Source organism: Colletotrichum karsti, assembly GCF_011947395.1.
Source record: "Colletotrichum karsti strain CkLH20 chromosome Unknown Scaffold60, whole genome shotgun sequence".
Classification (NCBI taxonomy): Eukaryota; Fungi; Ascomycota; class Sordariomycetes; order Glomerellales; family Glomerellaceae; genus Colletotrichum; species Colletotrichum karsti.
In genome coordinates this window covers 287,476-304,170 of record NW_024065960.1, presented here as the reverse complement: position 1 = coordinate 304,170, position 16,695 = coordinate 287,476, and the positions used below count along the sequence as shown (strand labels likewise).

The 16,695-nt window shown below is 54.3% G+C and overlaps 2 protein-coding genes across 2 annotated transcripts; both read left to right on the top strand.

The window, feature by feature from the left end:
• Positions 1–1,255: 1,255 nt before the first annotated feature.
• On the top strand, positions 1,256–6,965 carry CkaCkLH20_12530 (response regulator receiver rim15p; the record flags this gene model as incomplete). Its single annotated transcript, XM_038895243.1, has 2 exons — positions 1,256–1,744; positions 1,806–6,965. The coding sequence occupies 2 exons, from the start codon at positions 1,256–1,258 to the stop codon at positions 6,963–6,965; spliced, it is 5,649 nt and encodes a 1,882-aa protein (XP_038739511.1).
• A 4,816-nt stretch (positions 6,966–11,781) lies between these two features.
• On the top strand, positions 11,782–13,865 carry CkaCkLH20_12529 (major facilitator superfamily transporter; the record flags this gene model as incomplete). The annotated part of the gene is made up of 2 exons (XM_038895242.1): positions 11,782–12,276; positions 12,330–13,865. The coding sequence occupies 2 exons, from the start codon at positions 11,782–11,784 to the stop codon at positions 13,863–13,865; spliced, it is 2,031 nt and encodes a 676-aa protein (XP_038739510.1).
• Between the last annotated feature and the right edge of the window lie 2,830 nt (positions 13,866–16,695).

Genomic DNA, 16,695 nt, shown 5'->3' with positions numbered 1-16,695 from the left:
CCCCCCCCCCCCCCCTCGCTCCTACCCCCAAAAGTCACACCCGGCTCCCCGACTCCCTCGCTCGTGTTTTAGCGAACCAGGCTAGCTAAAAAGAGAAAAAGAGTGCTAGACTGCATCGGGTAGAGGTACGCTGCGTCGCATACAGATTTGGCACGTCACGCATGTAGAGCTACTGGGTCTAACCCGGAGGATCCCAGCCTCATTGGCCACACCAGACCCCTTCCCCGCTTAAACCACCCGTGGTGCCCACCCCGACCATTCAGTGTGCTGAGCCGCCCCACAATAACGACGCGACCACCACTAACTCTTCCATCTTTGCGCTTGGTTTGACTTGACCTTGGCCTGGATTACCTCCACTGTACGAACACCGCAGGCAAGGCAAGGTACCTTAGCCAAATAATTAGGTAGGTGCTGAAGCAGACCAGCACCAAAAAGTAATCCATGAGTGACTGACACCATCATCACAAAGGGCCACCCTGCGGCGTGAACTTTGGCCTGAGCCGTTCCCTTGGCTTTTTTTTCTCCCCTTCTGCTTCTTGTGTTTGTGTTTGACGACGACACCACACGAGGTCCCAAGTCTCAAGGTCCAGCATTCCGTGGCCAACGGCACTGCGTTGCGAGAGCTCTTGTCCCTTCGGCAAGTCAACTGCCATACTCGCCTCCGCTTCCGCTCCCGCCTCCACCTCCGTCTTTGACTTCGAACTTCGTCGTCGCTTTCACCTCCCATCGTCACGTCGAGACAACCGTTCCGACCCTGCCAGGGCAAGACGTTGAGGGAATTCCGACTCGGTCAAACAGAACCGCGACTTGTTCTCGCGCTCGATCACGTCCTGTTCCCGCCACGTCGATTCTGCCTTTGCCGACAACCGAACGTCGCGTCCGCCGCCCGATTGCCCAAACAATCGCTGACTGTTGGTGCCGAACACCTTCGTTCCCGCCTTGTCAACCACGCAACTTCGCGGTCGGCGTCTTCGTCACCAGAGCTTTCTCTCGCTTCCTGCGCCCCGAGACTGCTCACTTCGATACTCGTCATGTCTTGTGGTCTGCCTTGCCTGTAGTCTCGGCCCCTTGCCAGACAACCTGGCTCACTTAGTGTGTCCGGGTTGAACCCTTTCTCGACAACGCTGCACCCTCGATCATCTGTCCCCCGGACTTACAACAACGAACCTTCAGTCAGTACTCGCTCGCCGAGACTATTCATACCGGCCAATGGTATCACCACACCCTGGGAACTCGCCCATCTCTCTCTCCAACCATGGAAACACAACCGAACATGCTGGCGCCTCCGGCTGTGACCTCTCTGCGGTCACAAGCCGGCGTCATGGAACGATCACTAAGCGAAGACATACGCGAGGAACGAGAGGAGCTACGTGAGGCTGCCGAGCAGACTCTGAACGTTATTGTCGACCTCAACCTTGACGGTACTATTCGATGGGTCAGCCCCTCATGGGCCGACGTTATCGGCTCCCAACCCGAGTCGGTCAAGGGAACCGCGATAACCGACTTGATCGTCAGCGACAACAAGACGGTCTTTGCCGATATGGTCGAGTCCATGAAGTCAGACGACTCGCGGAGCCAGCGAGTCCGTTTCGCCGTGGCGTTGGGCCCGTTATCGAAACTGCTTCCACTTGAGGACCTTCAAGACCAGGAAGCCGGTGGGGACGAGGCGCGCGCGCCTAACACAATAGATCTGGAAGCCCAGGGCATCATGGTCTACGACGGGGTTTCAGGCGGAGAAAGTCATGTGAGTACTGCCCTGTGCCTCTCGGGAGACCGTTCGCAGGACTAACAGCTGCGTGCTACAGACGATGTGGATGATTCGACCCTATATTGCGCCTCGAGAAATCAAGATTGACCTGCCTTCCGTGATTGTTGACTCTCTTGGGTCTGGCGCCGAGGTCCTTGCTAGCTATCTGACACAGCTTGCAGAGTCAGGAGTGGATGACCCCGAAAACCACCCACCTCCGCTGCCGGTGTTGTGTCGCATCTGTGAGCGCCAAATATCGCCGTGGTGGTTCGAGAAACACACCGACTTGTGCCTGCAAGAGCACAGGGCCGAAATGGACGTACAGATGGCGCAAGACAGTTTGACGGAGCACCGAAACTTGATCGTCAAAGTCCTCGATGCCCTCGAGGCTCGCAAAAGCCGGTCCTTGACCGGCGACCAGCTCTCACTCCCCGCAGCAGAGTACAAGGGTATGCCCATTGGCCCCCCTCTGTCGGCTGGATCGTCTCCCGGAAGCTCGGTATCTCAGTCACGGGAAAGATCTGGCGGTTTTGGTCACTCACGAGCGCGATCTTTTGCTATCAGGAGACCTCAGGCAAGGATCGTGGAGCTTCTGCTCGATCTTTGCGACACTGCCATCGAGATCAGCACGCCCGCAGTCAAGGAAGCCTCTTCCCAAAGCCCCGGCGAGATTAGGACGCAATCGCCGCAGTCGGAGTCTCGCATATCGCAGGTCATGCAATGGCAATCGCCCAGTACCAATACGTTGGAACAGGAGCAAGGCCTCGCCTTACTGTGCGCCGATACCGAGAAAGCCGCCAAAACCAAAGTCGAGGCAGTCTTCAGACACCGCAAGATTATAGAGTACGCCGAGCGCATCAGGATTGAATTTGCTGTCATCGTCCAGGACTGCATCGACGAGGCCATGCGCAAAGCAGCTAGGATTGCCGCCGGCCGACTGAGCGACTCGACCGAGGACGAAGAAGAAGAGGGAGCTACCCCTGCCCAGGACGATCAGCTATTCTTCCAAGGGTCTTTTGAGAATCCGTCCGCACTGGCAGCCGCCCTGCAGAATGTCAACTTGACCGATAGTCTCGAGAGACCGCGGCCAACCTCTTTTGTGGAATCAACACGCTCGAGCAGCCCTAGGGAGTGCCCGACGCCGCGATCAAACTTGGGAGGTATCAGTGTCGCAGGGGCAGCTCGCGAGTCGAGGCGGGAATCGATGCTCTTCGAGAGCGATACCGGAGACAGTGATGGAAGCATTCGATCATCCTCCGTAGCTTCAAGACAACCACCGCGGACAGATTCTCCGATATCAGAATTCGGTGACCTCCGTCGGGCAGCCAGCGCTCGGCAACATCATCGCAGGAGTATTATTCTGCCTGGAACATCCTCTCCTCACAGGCAAGAGTCACCTTCACGCAACAATCAGCCTTCATCCCCCCTCAGAATCATGAAACCACGCAACTTTCCCTTTCCGCAGGATGGCATAACCTCGCCAGAAGCATCCCCGCTGCTTCCTGGGAGCGACTTTAGCTCGCCGGCCCATTTGCCGGTCAACCACCACCGCAGGCAGTCGTCCGCCGCCATGTCCGAGTTCGTGATGAAGGGGCCTCCTTCGCCCAGAATGACAGCTCACCAGCCCCCACCACAAGCCCGACCGGCACCCCCCTCCATCAAGGATTTCGAGATCATCAAGCCCATCAGCAAGGGTGCTTTCGGCAGCGTTTATTTGTCCAAGAAGAAGTCAACCGGCGAGTACTTCGCGATCAAGGTGTTGAAAAAGGCGGACATGGTTGCCAAAAACCAAGTTGGAAATGTGAAGGCTGAGCGTGCCATCATGATGTGGCAAGGCCAGAGCGAATTTGTCGCCAAACTCTACTGGACATTCTCGAGCAAGGACTACTTGTATCTGGTCATGGAGTATCTGAACGGTGGCGACTGCGCGTCTCTCATCAAGGTTCTTGGAGGCTTACCAGAAGATTGGGTCAAGAAGTATCTCGGCGAGGTCGTGCTTGGCGTCGAGCATCTTCACAGCCGAGGCATTATTCATCGCGATCTCAAACCCGATAACCTTCTCATCGACCAGAAAGGTCACTTGAAGCTCACAGATTTTGGTCTGTCTCGCATGGGTCTCGTTGGTCGACAGAAGCGCGCACTCAACAGTCAAAATGCTGACCCTACGCCTGATCTTCTCAAACAAGGTCCTTTCGCTCGCTCGGCATCATTGGCTTCGTCACGCTCCACCTCCCTGGATCTACACGGTCATGCACACTCGCCCAGTATGACGCCTCAAATGACACCCGATACTGGATCTAGCGCGGGGCTGCCTTCGTACTTCGCCTTGGGTGGCTCAGAGACGCGACGCGTTTCTACTCACCGTAGCGACAGTGGCGGTAGCGAGACTCTCACTCGCATGCTCAACAATTTCTCACTGAACGACCAAGATCCGAGCACGAGCACACAGTCACAAAATTTGCCGTCGGCTCAAGAGGAAGGGAGCGAAGGCAACGGACATCCAAGTCCTGACATGGCACACCTTCAACATGCCGGTTCACAGTCCAGTGTCGACTTTTTGGGCAAGAGTACCCCTCCTCAACCCGCAATGATGCCACCGCCGATGGCTCTTTTCGATCCGGAAGACACCAATCGCCGCTTTGTCGGAACACCAGACTACCTTGCACCAGAGACAATCAAGGGCGAGAAACAGGACGAGACTAGTGATTGGTGGTCTGTCGGTTGCATTATGTTCGAGTTTCTCTATGGATTCCCACCATTCCACGCTGGCGATGCGGAAGAAGTTTTTGAGAATATTCTGGCTCGCAAGATTCAATGGCCCGATGAGACCGAGTGTGAGCCCATCTCTGACGAAGCCAAGGATCTCATCAACAAGCTGCTTTGCATGGAGCCTCAGTCCCGACTTGGCGCCAACCGTGAGGATAAGTTCCCGTCCGGTGGTGACGAGATTCGAGCCCACCCATGGTTTGAGGGTATCAACTGGGAAACTCTGCTCCAGGACGAAGCACAATTTGTGCCGCAACTCGAACACCCCGAAGATACCGAATATTTCGATGCTCGTGGAGCTGTTCTTCAGTCTTTCGCCGAAGAAATGGAAGACCAATTGTCGCCCCCAGTTTCTGGGACTGGATCTGAATATCCTGATCGGCCACACGATGCTCTTTCGCGCGTTCGATCTCAAGTCAACTCAATCAAACGCAACCTCATGCCTCTCCACATCCCTCCTCACGTTAGAGACTTGAAGAGTCGACGCCTTAGCGAGCCGGTCGTTGCCGACGACTTTGGCAGCTTCACGTTCAAGAATCTACCGGTACTAGAGAAGGCCAACAAGGACGTCATTCAGAAGCTGCGCGCAGAAGCATTGGCGTCCCAGAGCAAGCCGACCGTCATCAGCCCGGGCGGAAGTGTTACTTCTCCTGGCCCAGCCCTAGAGCATAGCCCAGTTCTGGCGAACCCAGTCCAGAGAACGATCTCGAGTGCGAAAAACCGCCCGCAATCTCCATCGGGATTGAGTCACGCAGCTTCGTCACCAAGTCGTGCTTCTCAGCCTTCTTCACCTCTCCTCGTCTCCTTTGTTGCCGGCCAGGGAACCGAGAACAGACGGAAGGCATCGAGCAACTCAAGCCTTTCGCAACAGTCTAGCGCACATCAGCCAGCCTCTCTTGACATACCTCGAGTTCCGCCAAGTCTGCAGAAGGCAGCAACAAGTGTGTCCGCATCCCCGGTAAAGGGCCGCGGAGGAGCGGCGCCACCACCACCTCTCGCCTTGTCGCCTCAGAAGATGGTGTCGACCCCCAGACAACCTTCGACCAGTCGGTCAAGATCCTTGACGGTTGGGTCCAACGAGGGCAGCCCCATCACTTCAGATGTTCTGGCTCATCATCGAAACCGTCGCAGCCAAGTGTTCGACATGTCACCCTCTTCGTCCGACAATGAGGGTGACAAGCACAACGCGCTCCTACGCGTTCAACGCCGTCGCCAGAGCTCTCGTCGCCTTTCGCAGATTGCGTTCGATGGAGGGCCCATGTTCCGACCCTTGGACGTGTTGATCTGCGAGGACCATCCTGTCTCTCGCATGGTCATGGAGAAACTTCTAGAAAAGTTACGCTGCCGCACCATTTCTGTATCGAACGGCTCCGAAGCTGTGCGGTACGCCATGAGCGAAATCAAGTTTGATATCATCTTCTTGGAGTACAGGTTGCCTCAGATTAACGGCGCTGATGTGGCTCGGATGATTCGGGAGACTAAGAACACGAACTCGCATACGCCCATCGTCGCCATCACGGCTTACCTGAAGGAGCTGCAAGCCCCACACTACTTTGATTCTCTGATCGAGAAGCCCATCTCGAGCTCCAAGCTGACAGAAGTCTTGAAGAATCTCTGTCAGTGGAAGCCGGAATCCCCTGGCATGCACTACTCCATGTCCCTGTCACTGCCTCATCCGGTACCGTCAAGTCTCCGCCAGACAAGTTCGCGAACGGACGACAGCCCAACTTCAAGCTCTTCAATGTTTGCTGGACGTCCGGGGAGCAGCGTCGTCACGTCCAGTCGCGAGGACTCCATCAGCTCCAGCCTATTTGGTGATTCCGAGTCGGTTTCTACGGACGATGTGCCTGTTGTCATCAGTCGAAAGGCAACAGGAGAATGGGAAGAGGGCGGGCTTGGCATTCGGGAAGACGAACCCACGCAACTCAGCAATTCTCCAAAGTCACTGCCACAGCTATTAACACAGCAATCAGCGCCGGGTCAGCTGGAGAACCCGCGAAAGGCAATACCTCAACACTCCGTCGACAAGCTGAAAGCAAGGAAGGAGCATATGGAGAAGCGACATGCCGAGGGCACAGATTCCGCCGATGACGAGGACGAAGAGCTTGGCCTTGGCCGAGAGAAGCACTTTCGAGGGAAGGCACTTCTTCCCAGCTCGAAGCTAGGCATCGAGATGATGAGAGCCGACAGCCACGACAGCGTCACGTTCGGCTCGGAAAGCACACCGGAACCGATAACTCAGGTCGTAACGCCCTCCAAAGAGATCGATATGCCCAGCTTCGAGCCTCTACCAGCCACACGAACACCGCCGGACGGCGGAGTCAGCCCGGGAGACCAATCGCTCGTCTCTGATGTTGATGAGACCCCGAGACCGGCGAATAGAGAGGACACTGCAGACGAGGAGCCCACACCAAGACCTCTGGAAAGATCCGGATTGCTGGGCTCTCAATAGGACAGAGGCAACCGCTGCAGACAAGGCCTGCTGAATTTACCTACCGTTGAAACCTGTGACCAGCAGGCAATACAACGTTCAACAGATATGGAATATTTCTTTACTTTTCATTTTTCTTGTTCAATCGTTTTCCCAATAGCGAGGCGTTACGTGGGAACAACAGCGACACGCAGACTGCATCTTTTCCTTGAGTTGGCATGGGACTGGACGGCTTCGGCGTTTATGGGTTAATGGAGTGATTGAATCCTCGCAGCCCCTGGGGAAGGACGGGCTCAGAATGCGGAATCAAACGACGGGGAGGGGTTTATCATTCTTGTTACACACGCAGTCCAGGGCAGATGTGAGCATGCTGCATGGCCCTGCCTGCCAACTTTCTCGTATGCGCGGTCTTTTTTGCGATCACCACACGCACCACCACCACTCTGGACCGTTTTCATCTCTTTTTTCGTTTTTATATTCGTTCTGTGTCTATACAATCTAGGCTTCCTCTCACCAATTGCATCAGGTTGCGGATGGAGTTGGGCAGAAGAGGAATTTCTAGGTGGCAGGGGATACTGCGACGAACACGACGAGGGGCTTGGTTCACGAGTATCACAAGAGTATCAATGCGCCGAGGAGATGGAGAGGCCCAGTCCTATGTTATTTCGTTTCTTGGTTACTGTATTATCGGTCTATTCGACCAACAAAAAGTAGGGGGAGTCACGGCTTGAGTCCAAACAAAAGCCCTCTCAAAAAAGAAGACTGAATACAGATATTATCAGATTGCACCACTTGAGGGCACAACGCCACCATGTTTGACTTGTGTTATGCTCGCCTCCTGGATGATACAGCGTTGAGCTCCATCGCCACTGTCTTGTCCTACTATGGAATGTCATTGCTCATTGTGCCGTCTGATTGTTCAAGCGGCGAAAGCGCGGCCTGGACTCTCTCTCTCGGTGACGATATCTCTCGACGGCCTCGTTTCTTGGCAGTTTCCAATCGGGATCACCCGCGACGACCATCGGCGAGCAAGCCGAACGGCCCGGACATTGAATGACGGCATGGGCGATGATATAACCGAGTGGGCTGAGCGTGTCACGGATGGCACTCGGGCGTCCCCCCTCCCCTCCTCGGAGCTGGATGTGGTCTTGGCGATGAGGGGTTTGCCCCGTGTGTGTCCATGTGTGTGTGTGTGTGTGTGTGTGTGTGTGTGTGGCGAAGGGAAAGGAGAATTCCGAGTCAAAACTAGCTATATTAGCTAAGGTAGGATGGTTTTCGTGGGGTTTTTTGAGTTGAGGCTGGAGTCGTCCGAAGTTGTAGATAGAGTTATCAGGTAGGGTGAGATCGGATCCGGAGGTTCTTCTCCTCCGCTCGGTCTCCGATTTCCTTTGGGGATCAGTGGATTGGAGAGTTTAGGGGACGGGTTCAAGAGTTGGAGGCTTTGGGTTTCACGGAGTGCGGTTGAGAAGATTGATGGATGGGGTTGGTGGATGGATGGATGGATTGAGGTTGGGAGTTCGTTATGTCAGATATCGGAAAACCTGGGCTACACCCTCGTGATCACTTTTGCGTAGGTGAACGAGGTATGTTGGGTGCGAGTCCGGGTGTTCGGGCCAGCTTGTCATTGGGTTCATGCTGATGCGGGCGAAACGGAGAGGTGAGCTTCCCCGTTGAGGGTGGTAATGAGTGCATGGCTCGTCGACGAATCTATCATTTGTTGATTGCATGCAGGAGGACAATGAGTGTGGTAAGTGAACGACGATGGCAACACGTCGCGTAAGTGATGACTGCTGCGGGTGAAATCGACACATTTGCAAAATACGATATTCAAAATAGAAACCTGAGCGGATGCGGGTTAGGTAAGGCAGCAGGGAGTAACGCGGGGGAATTGAGTTGTATGATGCTGATGATCACGGCGGTGGTGGTGTCGAACCAGTGGTCGCAAAGTTCGGTTCATGCGGTTATTGGTTCAAGGATGAGTTATCGTCTCATATGCATATTTGCATTTCCCTAGGAGAGTACCATGAATGATGCATCGCTTACAGCAGTGAATGTTCTTCTGATGTTGACGTGGTTTGGTTTCGAGTCATTTGAGAGTTGTTGATGAGGTGAGTGTGAGTGAGAGGCGGTTAAAGTCGGGCAAAACACCGCCAGTGTAACCGACCACCAGAGAAAAAAAAAAAAAAAGAGGAAACACGACAGGACGTTGCAAAGAAGCTTTGCCAATGTGCGTGGCTTGGGAAAATCAGTCGGGCTTGGCGGCTTGGCGAATGAGGAAGAGGAAAACGAGCACGCGAGCAATTGCTGGCAGCGGTTAGCAGCAGAAATTTCACGGGCTTGGCGATGTGCGATTTAGCGGGACGATATGTCGGCCGTCTCGCAAGGAGAGTGAAAAATTCCCGTACGATGATTGTTTTCGCAATCATGAATCAACGCAACCTCATGCAGCCCGCGCCGCGACGTCTAGAGGCCATGCCGGAAGTGCGGGTTTACTGGGAGTCAATAGATCTGGCACGTTTTCGATTTAACGGACGTGATTGGCCAGATCTGCGTTTCGATGCGAAGGGACGTACGTCGTAACCTCCAGTGTCCCTTTAAGCTCGTCCGGCCTGCCTGGCCTGCAACCTGCGCCTGCTTTTTTTTTCCCTGACGGGGTGGTGAGGGGCGGCGCGGGCTGTAGCGGGGCCTGGCATGGGGCGCTTTTGTGGAGAAGAATGGTGAAGAACACCGCCGGGCATGACAGAGGATTGGTCGATCCTTGCGGTGTCCTCCGTAGTATTTTTTTTCTTCTTCGTTACGAGTGTCGCGTGCAGGGCGAAATTCTGGGGAGGTCAGGGCCGAGGGAGGGGAAAACTGGCCAGACCGATGCATGCTGCTGGCGCTGCGAGAATTGGCATCGCCTGCAGACGCAATTGGCGGGGGCGAGTCAGGAGGATGAAGAAGACGGAGTACTGCGGTAGACATGGACGAACGGCGGGAGCTGATGGGAAAGGGATTTGATCATGAGAGCATCTGGGATATCCTGGGTTGCATACTGATGGGTTTCTAAAAAGGAGGAACGGGAGAAGGGGGCTGCCTTGTTGCAGCGTTCGGTGGTGTGTTGAAATCTGACAATAAGCTCTGCGTTTTGTCTCTGGCCCGTCGACTTCGGTCTGGAAAATGGCAATAGATGGTCCGGGCTAAACAGCATCGGACCGTCTTTAGAAGGAAATGCAGGACGATATGGAAGTGCCTGGTCTCGCCTCATCACGGTCCAAACCGCGTGAGGTACAGGCTTCCAAGTTTTGTCATACGGTAGCTGCATTTACTGCCAAAAGGTGGACAGTTAGGTTAGTAAGGTACGACGGGACAGTATCCGTAGGTACGTTCCTGCCTCGAGGTCCCTGCTGCTGGCAGCTGGCTCGGCCGACTCGTTCACACATCTTTCCCTTCCTGTGCGAGTACGTAGAGAGTAGAAACCAGGATTACCCAACCAGGTGACGTAGAGCTAGTCTGCCCCACCGATTTCGGGTTTACCGCACTCTGATATTCCATCATTTAATTCTTCTTCTTTTAATTCGTACTTTGCATATTTGGCTGGTTGTATTCGGTCGAATTCCAAAGCATAGCGTCGGCCACGACGAAACCATACGGGGTCGTGCCAGTTCAATCTCAAGCTACAAACGGCGTGTCTCTCGCCTCATGCCTTACCTCGTTGCTCATGTCAAGCTGGAAGTCCACTTGATCACACTACCAGGTGGAGTCCGCGTCCGAGGTGACGGGCGAAACGGGAGGCAAGGCCCCAGTCCACGTCCCAGCAAGGTCAAGCCAAAACCAAAGGGTCTTTTTTGGATCCTCGTCAACTCTTGCCTTTTTGCCCACAAACCGTACTCTCTGCATAGCAATGCCTCACTTTGAGCTCCGGCTTCCATAGGTAGGTAGGTACGCATGCTATGTACTGCCATCCCATGCCATTCCATGGATCCCAGACCAACCCCCAGTGGAGTGCAAGTGGGCAAAGTGCCACACCTCCCTCCCTCTTCCGCCGCTGTCCCCATCCGCATCGTTCCCCCGTCCAGCCAAAATCAACCGGCACCTACGCGCTTAATCTCTTCAATCAACACGCTTTGCGATTACTGTTATCCTCGGAAATCACGTTTCCTATTGCCCCTTTCAATCTCTGACGAACTAGCTAGCGTCTCCCTCGGTCACCCAACCTGGAAAAAGATTCGACCCTGGTAGTCCCGAGTCTCCAGACACAGATCCAGAGCAGGGGACCAGTCGGCACATCGCACACAGCAGAACCGTTGGCCCGCCGCACGCCAAGCACGGGTTCCAATTCTCAACGCGGACTGGCCAGAGTCGGCCCTCGCCCGTTTCCACCAGGCCAAGACGTCCTTCGAACTGGAGTCGTGAGGCGAGAGACTTGAACATGTCCGCTTGTTGAACGTACTTCGGTACAGAGCCCACCATCCATATCCATCCCCATCCCCATCCCCATCCCAGCATCTGGTTTGTTTATATCTATCTGCTCACGTCCCTCTTGGCCGTTAATCCCGTCTTTCCTCTCCTTCTCTCCGCCGTGGCCAACAACCTCTTCCTCGCCCCCCTTCCCATCTCGCCTTGCTTTCTTTAGCAAAGCAAGGAAGCACTCGACTAGTGAACCTTGTTTCGGGCTCTTCGTCCCATCGTATCAAGGTTTTGCTTCGTCTCCCCGCAACTCCCTGCGAGACACATCTATATACCACAGCCGCCCCGATCCGTCTCTACAGGTCGGCGCACTGCTGTTGTTGTCCACTTGCCGGGTCGTCTCTAGCCAAATTCCAACCACGACCCAAGGTTGTCGCCGTCCTTCACAATGACGAACCGTCACTCCGCGCCGATTGGCGTGATTCCCGTGCCTCACGGCCCGGAGACGGGCCAGGAGATCGAGGACTACCCCCGAGAGCACACCACCCAGCATGAGCGTCAGATTTTCAGCCACATCACCCGCCCGGACGACTCGTACACCGAAGACGGCATCTACTGGGCCGATCTGCCCTTCTGGAAGCGTGTCAGCTTCGTGAACGCCGTCGACCGCGCCGAGGCGGCCAAGGAGCTCAAGGCCACCGGCGAGATGATGAAGAAAGACCCCCTCTCGCCCGTCAGCTGGTACTTCCGCAACGCCGTTCTTCCCGGTGCCGGCCTCGGCCTCGAGGGTTACGTCCTGTTCTCGATCGGTAACTTGGAGCCTCTTTTCCAGGCCGCCTGGCCTTCGTGCTGGAAGACGCACGAGGTGTGCAGCCAGAACTGGGTTGCCTCCGTCACATATCTCGAGATTGTCGGTATCATGATCGGACAGGCTGCTGTTGGTGTAAGTTACATGCAAATCCGGTACTCGAGAAGCGAAGCCTAACAATTTTCTAGGTCATCGGTGACTGGATTGGCCGCCGCTGGGGTCTCATTCAGGATGCTGCCATCATGTTCGTCGGTTTGCTGCTGTTGACTGGAAGCTGGGCCCTCTCTCTCCAGGGCTGGGTCATTTTCTACGCCTGGTCTCTGTTCTTCTACGGCTTCGGTGTCGGAGGTGAATACCCCATTACCGCCACTTCTTCCATGGAGAACTCCGTGACCGCCGGTCGCCTTTCCACCCGCGAGGATCGTCTTCACCGTGGCCGCAAGGTCACCATGGCTTTCCTGATGCAAGGCTGGGGTCAGTTCGTCAACCAGGTTGTTCTCATCGTCCTGCTCGTAATCTTCAACCGCGGCTCTGGCGACCCTCCCTACTCTGCGACTGCCGCTCAGTACACCTTCCGCATTTCTTTCGCCTTGCCCGCCATCGGCACTCTTTGGCTCGTCTACTACAGAATCTGGAAGATGCCTCGCGCGAACCAGCAGCTCGCGCTCGCTAAGAAGAAGCAGGGTGTTACTGGTTACGACGTTAACGCTCTCAAGTACTGCTGCCGTCACTTCGGCGGTCGTCTGCTCGCCACTGCTGGTACCTGGTTCTGCAACGATGTGTTCTTCTACGGAAACAAGCTGTTCCAGGGCCAGTTCATCTCCGTCATCTCCAGCAACCCCAACTCCCTTCTTACCAAGTGGACCTGGAGTTTGATCAACGTTGTCGTTTCCATGGTCGGATACTACCTCGCCTCCCTGCTGATCGACAACAAGCTCTACGGCCGTAAGATGATGCAGCAGGTCGGCTTCCTGATGTGCTTCGTCATGTTCGTCATCCCCGCTTTCAACTACGAATACTACACGAGTCCCGCCGGCATCAAGGCTTTCCAGGCCATGTACTTCCTCAGCTCCTTCTTCAACCAGTTCGGTCCCAATTCCGTCACCTTCCTGGTGGCTGGTGAGGTCTTCCCCACCCCTATTCGCGCCTCCGCCCACGGTTTCTCGGCCTGTATCGGAAAGGCTGGTGCCCTTCTCGCATCCGTTCTGTACAACTACATCGACACCCAGACCAAGTTCTACGTCGTCCCTTGGTTCGGTCTCGCCGGTATGCTTCTTACCTGGCTCTTCCTCCCCGACACCACCGGTCTCGACCTTAAGGAGCAGGAGCGCCGCTGGACCTACATCCGCAGCGGCAGGGAGCACGAGTACCACGGTGTTGCCGTCCACCCCGAGCATCTCAGTCTGTGGGAGCGCATCCGTGGTGTCGGCAAGTATTACGATGCCGAGAAGGACCACAAGGCCCAGATCGAGGACATGCGCAAGGAGTGGGAGGAGCGCCAGGCCGAGCAGGGCGAGAAGGAGCCCGAGGTCTGGGAGGACCATGACCTCTTCTCCGAGGAGATCCACGGCTACTTCAAGGACGGTCGCAAGACCAAGCCCAGTAGCGGAGTGATGGCCAACGATATCGAGGCCTCCGAGTCCTCGTCCGCGAGGGAAAAAAACAGCGGCGAGGAAATCCAGCCCAACCCGAGGCGGGATGCGGACCTGAACGAGAAGCAATAATTAATTGTGTGAAGCGTGGTTGCATAATACGGAGTATCAAAAAATGGGTTTGGAGTTTTGAATAGGCGGCTTTCTCGCATCGGACTGGGTCTTGGGTAGATGCATACTTAGCATGGGCGTATGACACGCCCAAATATTTATGAACTATTATTATTATGATCATGACATTCATTCCATTCAACTGCATTATGATTTGAGGGACTGGTGCCAGTGACAGTTAGCTGTCTGGTGAAATATGACGCTGTCGTCCGGCATGTCCGTCGCTGTTGACTCGTGCTCTGCGTGCTTCATAGTCGTCCTACCATCATCAAACTAGCACATACGACCATACCCATTGGAAAACTCGGGATCCCGTCCGCTCTCCCATAGATAAGCCAATGAGGGCCGGATTAGTAGTTGGGTCGGTGACGACCAGCGAATACCTGGTGTTGTATGTCTTTTTGGCGGACTTCGAGACTTGTCGTTGTGGTGTTTGACGATGCTCGACTTTTTGCACTATATGGCTCTGTTCAATACTATTCAAGCTTGATGCTCACGTTGGGATATAAGCTGGGGTCGTTGGGGAACTTTTAAGATTTCTTGAGAGTCAAGCGGACTGGCGGTGCGAGTTGTTCACACGCGGGCGAGATGTGGATTCTCGGCCGGGGGATCTGCTGCGGCTAGGCGTTTTTCACTTTGACTTCTTGGTAAGGAAACTTCGAAACGCTCTCCAAACGAGAAATTCCAGATATAAGAATGAAGTTCTGGCTTGGAAGTAAATGTGTTGGTAAAAGCAATCGCCGCGGGATGTTGGACTGATGCCGCTCGGATCGGGTAAGATTTCTGCAGATGATGACGGGCTTCTTCTCTCCCAACTCTCGCGTTGAAGATCTTTCTCAACGTCGCTGTTGCGGCTCTGTGAGTGTCTTTTCGTCTATTGTGAAGTATACGGAATAGATTCGGCACAAAAAGGCCAGTCTCTAGGCATGGTTACGGAGTAGTCATGCGGTCCATGAGATACGCGGGAGATAGTTTTCTGGATTTTATGTAGAGTTGCATAATACGCGTCCTTTGGAATAAGTGTCTATATAAAGAGTGATAATCATCCATACTATGAATAGTTTTACAATGATTGGTCTCTGCTGCATCTCCTTAGCTGGCAGAAACCGTGTGAAACTGAGAAACACCGAAGTAAATAAGGGAATCTTAATGAGGCTTACCACCAGCCCCAGAAGACCTAGCTCGGGAGATTTGATCCGATGCCCTAAACGTCGTCGGGCGTCGTCCAGTCTCTTCATGTATTCAATCTTGTATATCACCACCCGGTACCCACAACCAAATATCGGCCGTTCAAGAGACCGGGCCGGGGCCGAAGTTCTCTTGTTGGATGTGGAACAACCAATCTCAACCCGGATAACACCTCTCTAGTCGGAGCCGTTTAAGGGTTTGAATGCAAAGTGGCCTGAGTTCCTCCAAGGAGTCCTTTTTATAGAACGACTCAACGTCAGTCCGCTGAACAGAGTATTCAACTGTGTACGTTAGGTCATTCCTGATCCACGGGCATCACCCCCAGCACGTCGTTCGACATGTCGTTCATGAGACACGGATCCTTGTCGATCTTTCTTAGTTGCGTGAAGGAGACAGGCTATTTAATAAATTCATCGTCATATCAGAAGGCTCTCAGGACACTTCCACTCGGGACAGTCCTGGAGACAGGAATAAGGCGGCCCACTGGTTTTGTTTGACTGAGGCCCTGGCTTGAAGCTGTGTCACACCCTCGCGACGAGAGAGGTTCTACTCCATACGGGCAGAAGTCGGAATTCGAATATTCACGTCACGATCGTTCAGGTATTCAGTGATGAACAGACGAGCGCCAACGACGGGCACCAGAGACCCAAGACAAAATGAGGATAACATAATCCGAACCCAAAGCGACTCAAAACGTACCTCGCCCCTTCGCACTCCTTTTTAGCACGTAGGAAGGCGGAGCAAGTCGGACGAGTGACTGTGATGCCATCGGCCCTCCTAATACACTCGTTGACAACACCAAGACGCATCGAACCCCATCTTATATAACTTGTTCTCTATGGTTACTGACGTTGATGGGGTAGCTGAGAATGCGCATTTTGTCGAGGACCCTTGAGCTCAGGCTCTGCAGTCTCATCCCCGACAGCCGCCCAGCCAGCCGGCTTGTCAGGCGAATGATGAAGAGAAAGTGAGGTAAGTCTCGTCTTAAAGGTAATTCCATGATGGAACAGAGACCGAATGTATCCAGAAGCGGCTTCCCAGGCCGCACTCCCAACACTTGCAAAGAAGCACACTATTTCCCGAGCTATAAAAAAACGGATATCTCGTGCATAAATAGCTCAGGTCTGACAACGTCGTGATGAATTCAGCCAGCAGACAATCCTTCGAGACTATCATTTCATCGTCCAACACCGGAATATAACTGCTGCTGTTGGCGGTTAGAGATGGGAACGCGAATGGACATACGCCGACGATGGCCAGTCTTGTCCTTCAGACACAAGCACAAGTACAGGTATTCATGGATGAATAAACGAGCGACAATGCCAAAGACCGGAGATCTAAACAAGTCCCGCTGCTTGCTGAGGACATCGCAAGAAGAACACTGTCAGCTGGTCTTCGGGCGGCGTTCCCAACCAATGACGACCTCGTTGAAGACAAAGAGCCATGAGCTACGAGGACCCGTTTGACGAGCAGCACACCACGGACTGGCTTCTCTGAATATTATGTGGCTCGTTCAAATTCAGTACAAGAATAACTCGAGTGCTTCTGCCGTTGAGGAGGCTTTCGCAGAGCGTTGATGAGACACTGTCGGACGGATTCTCAA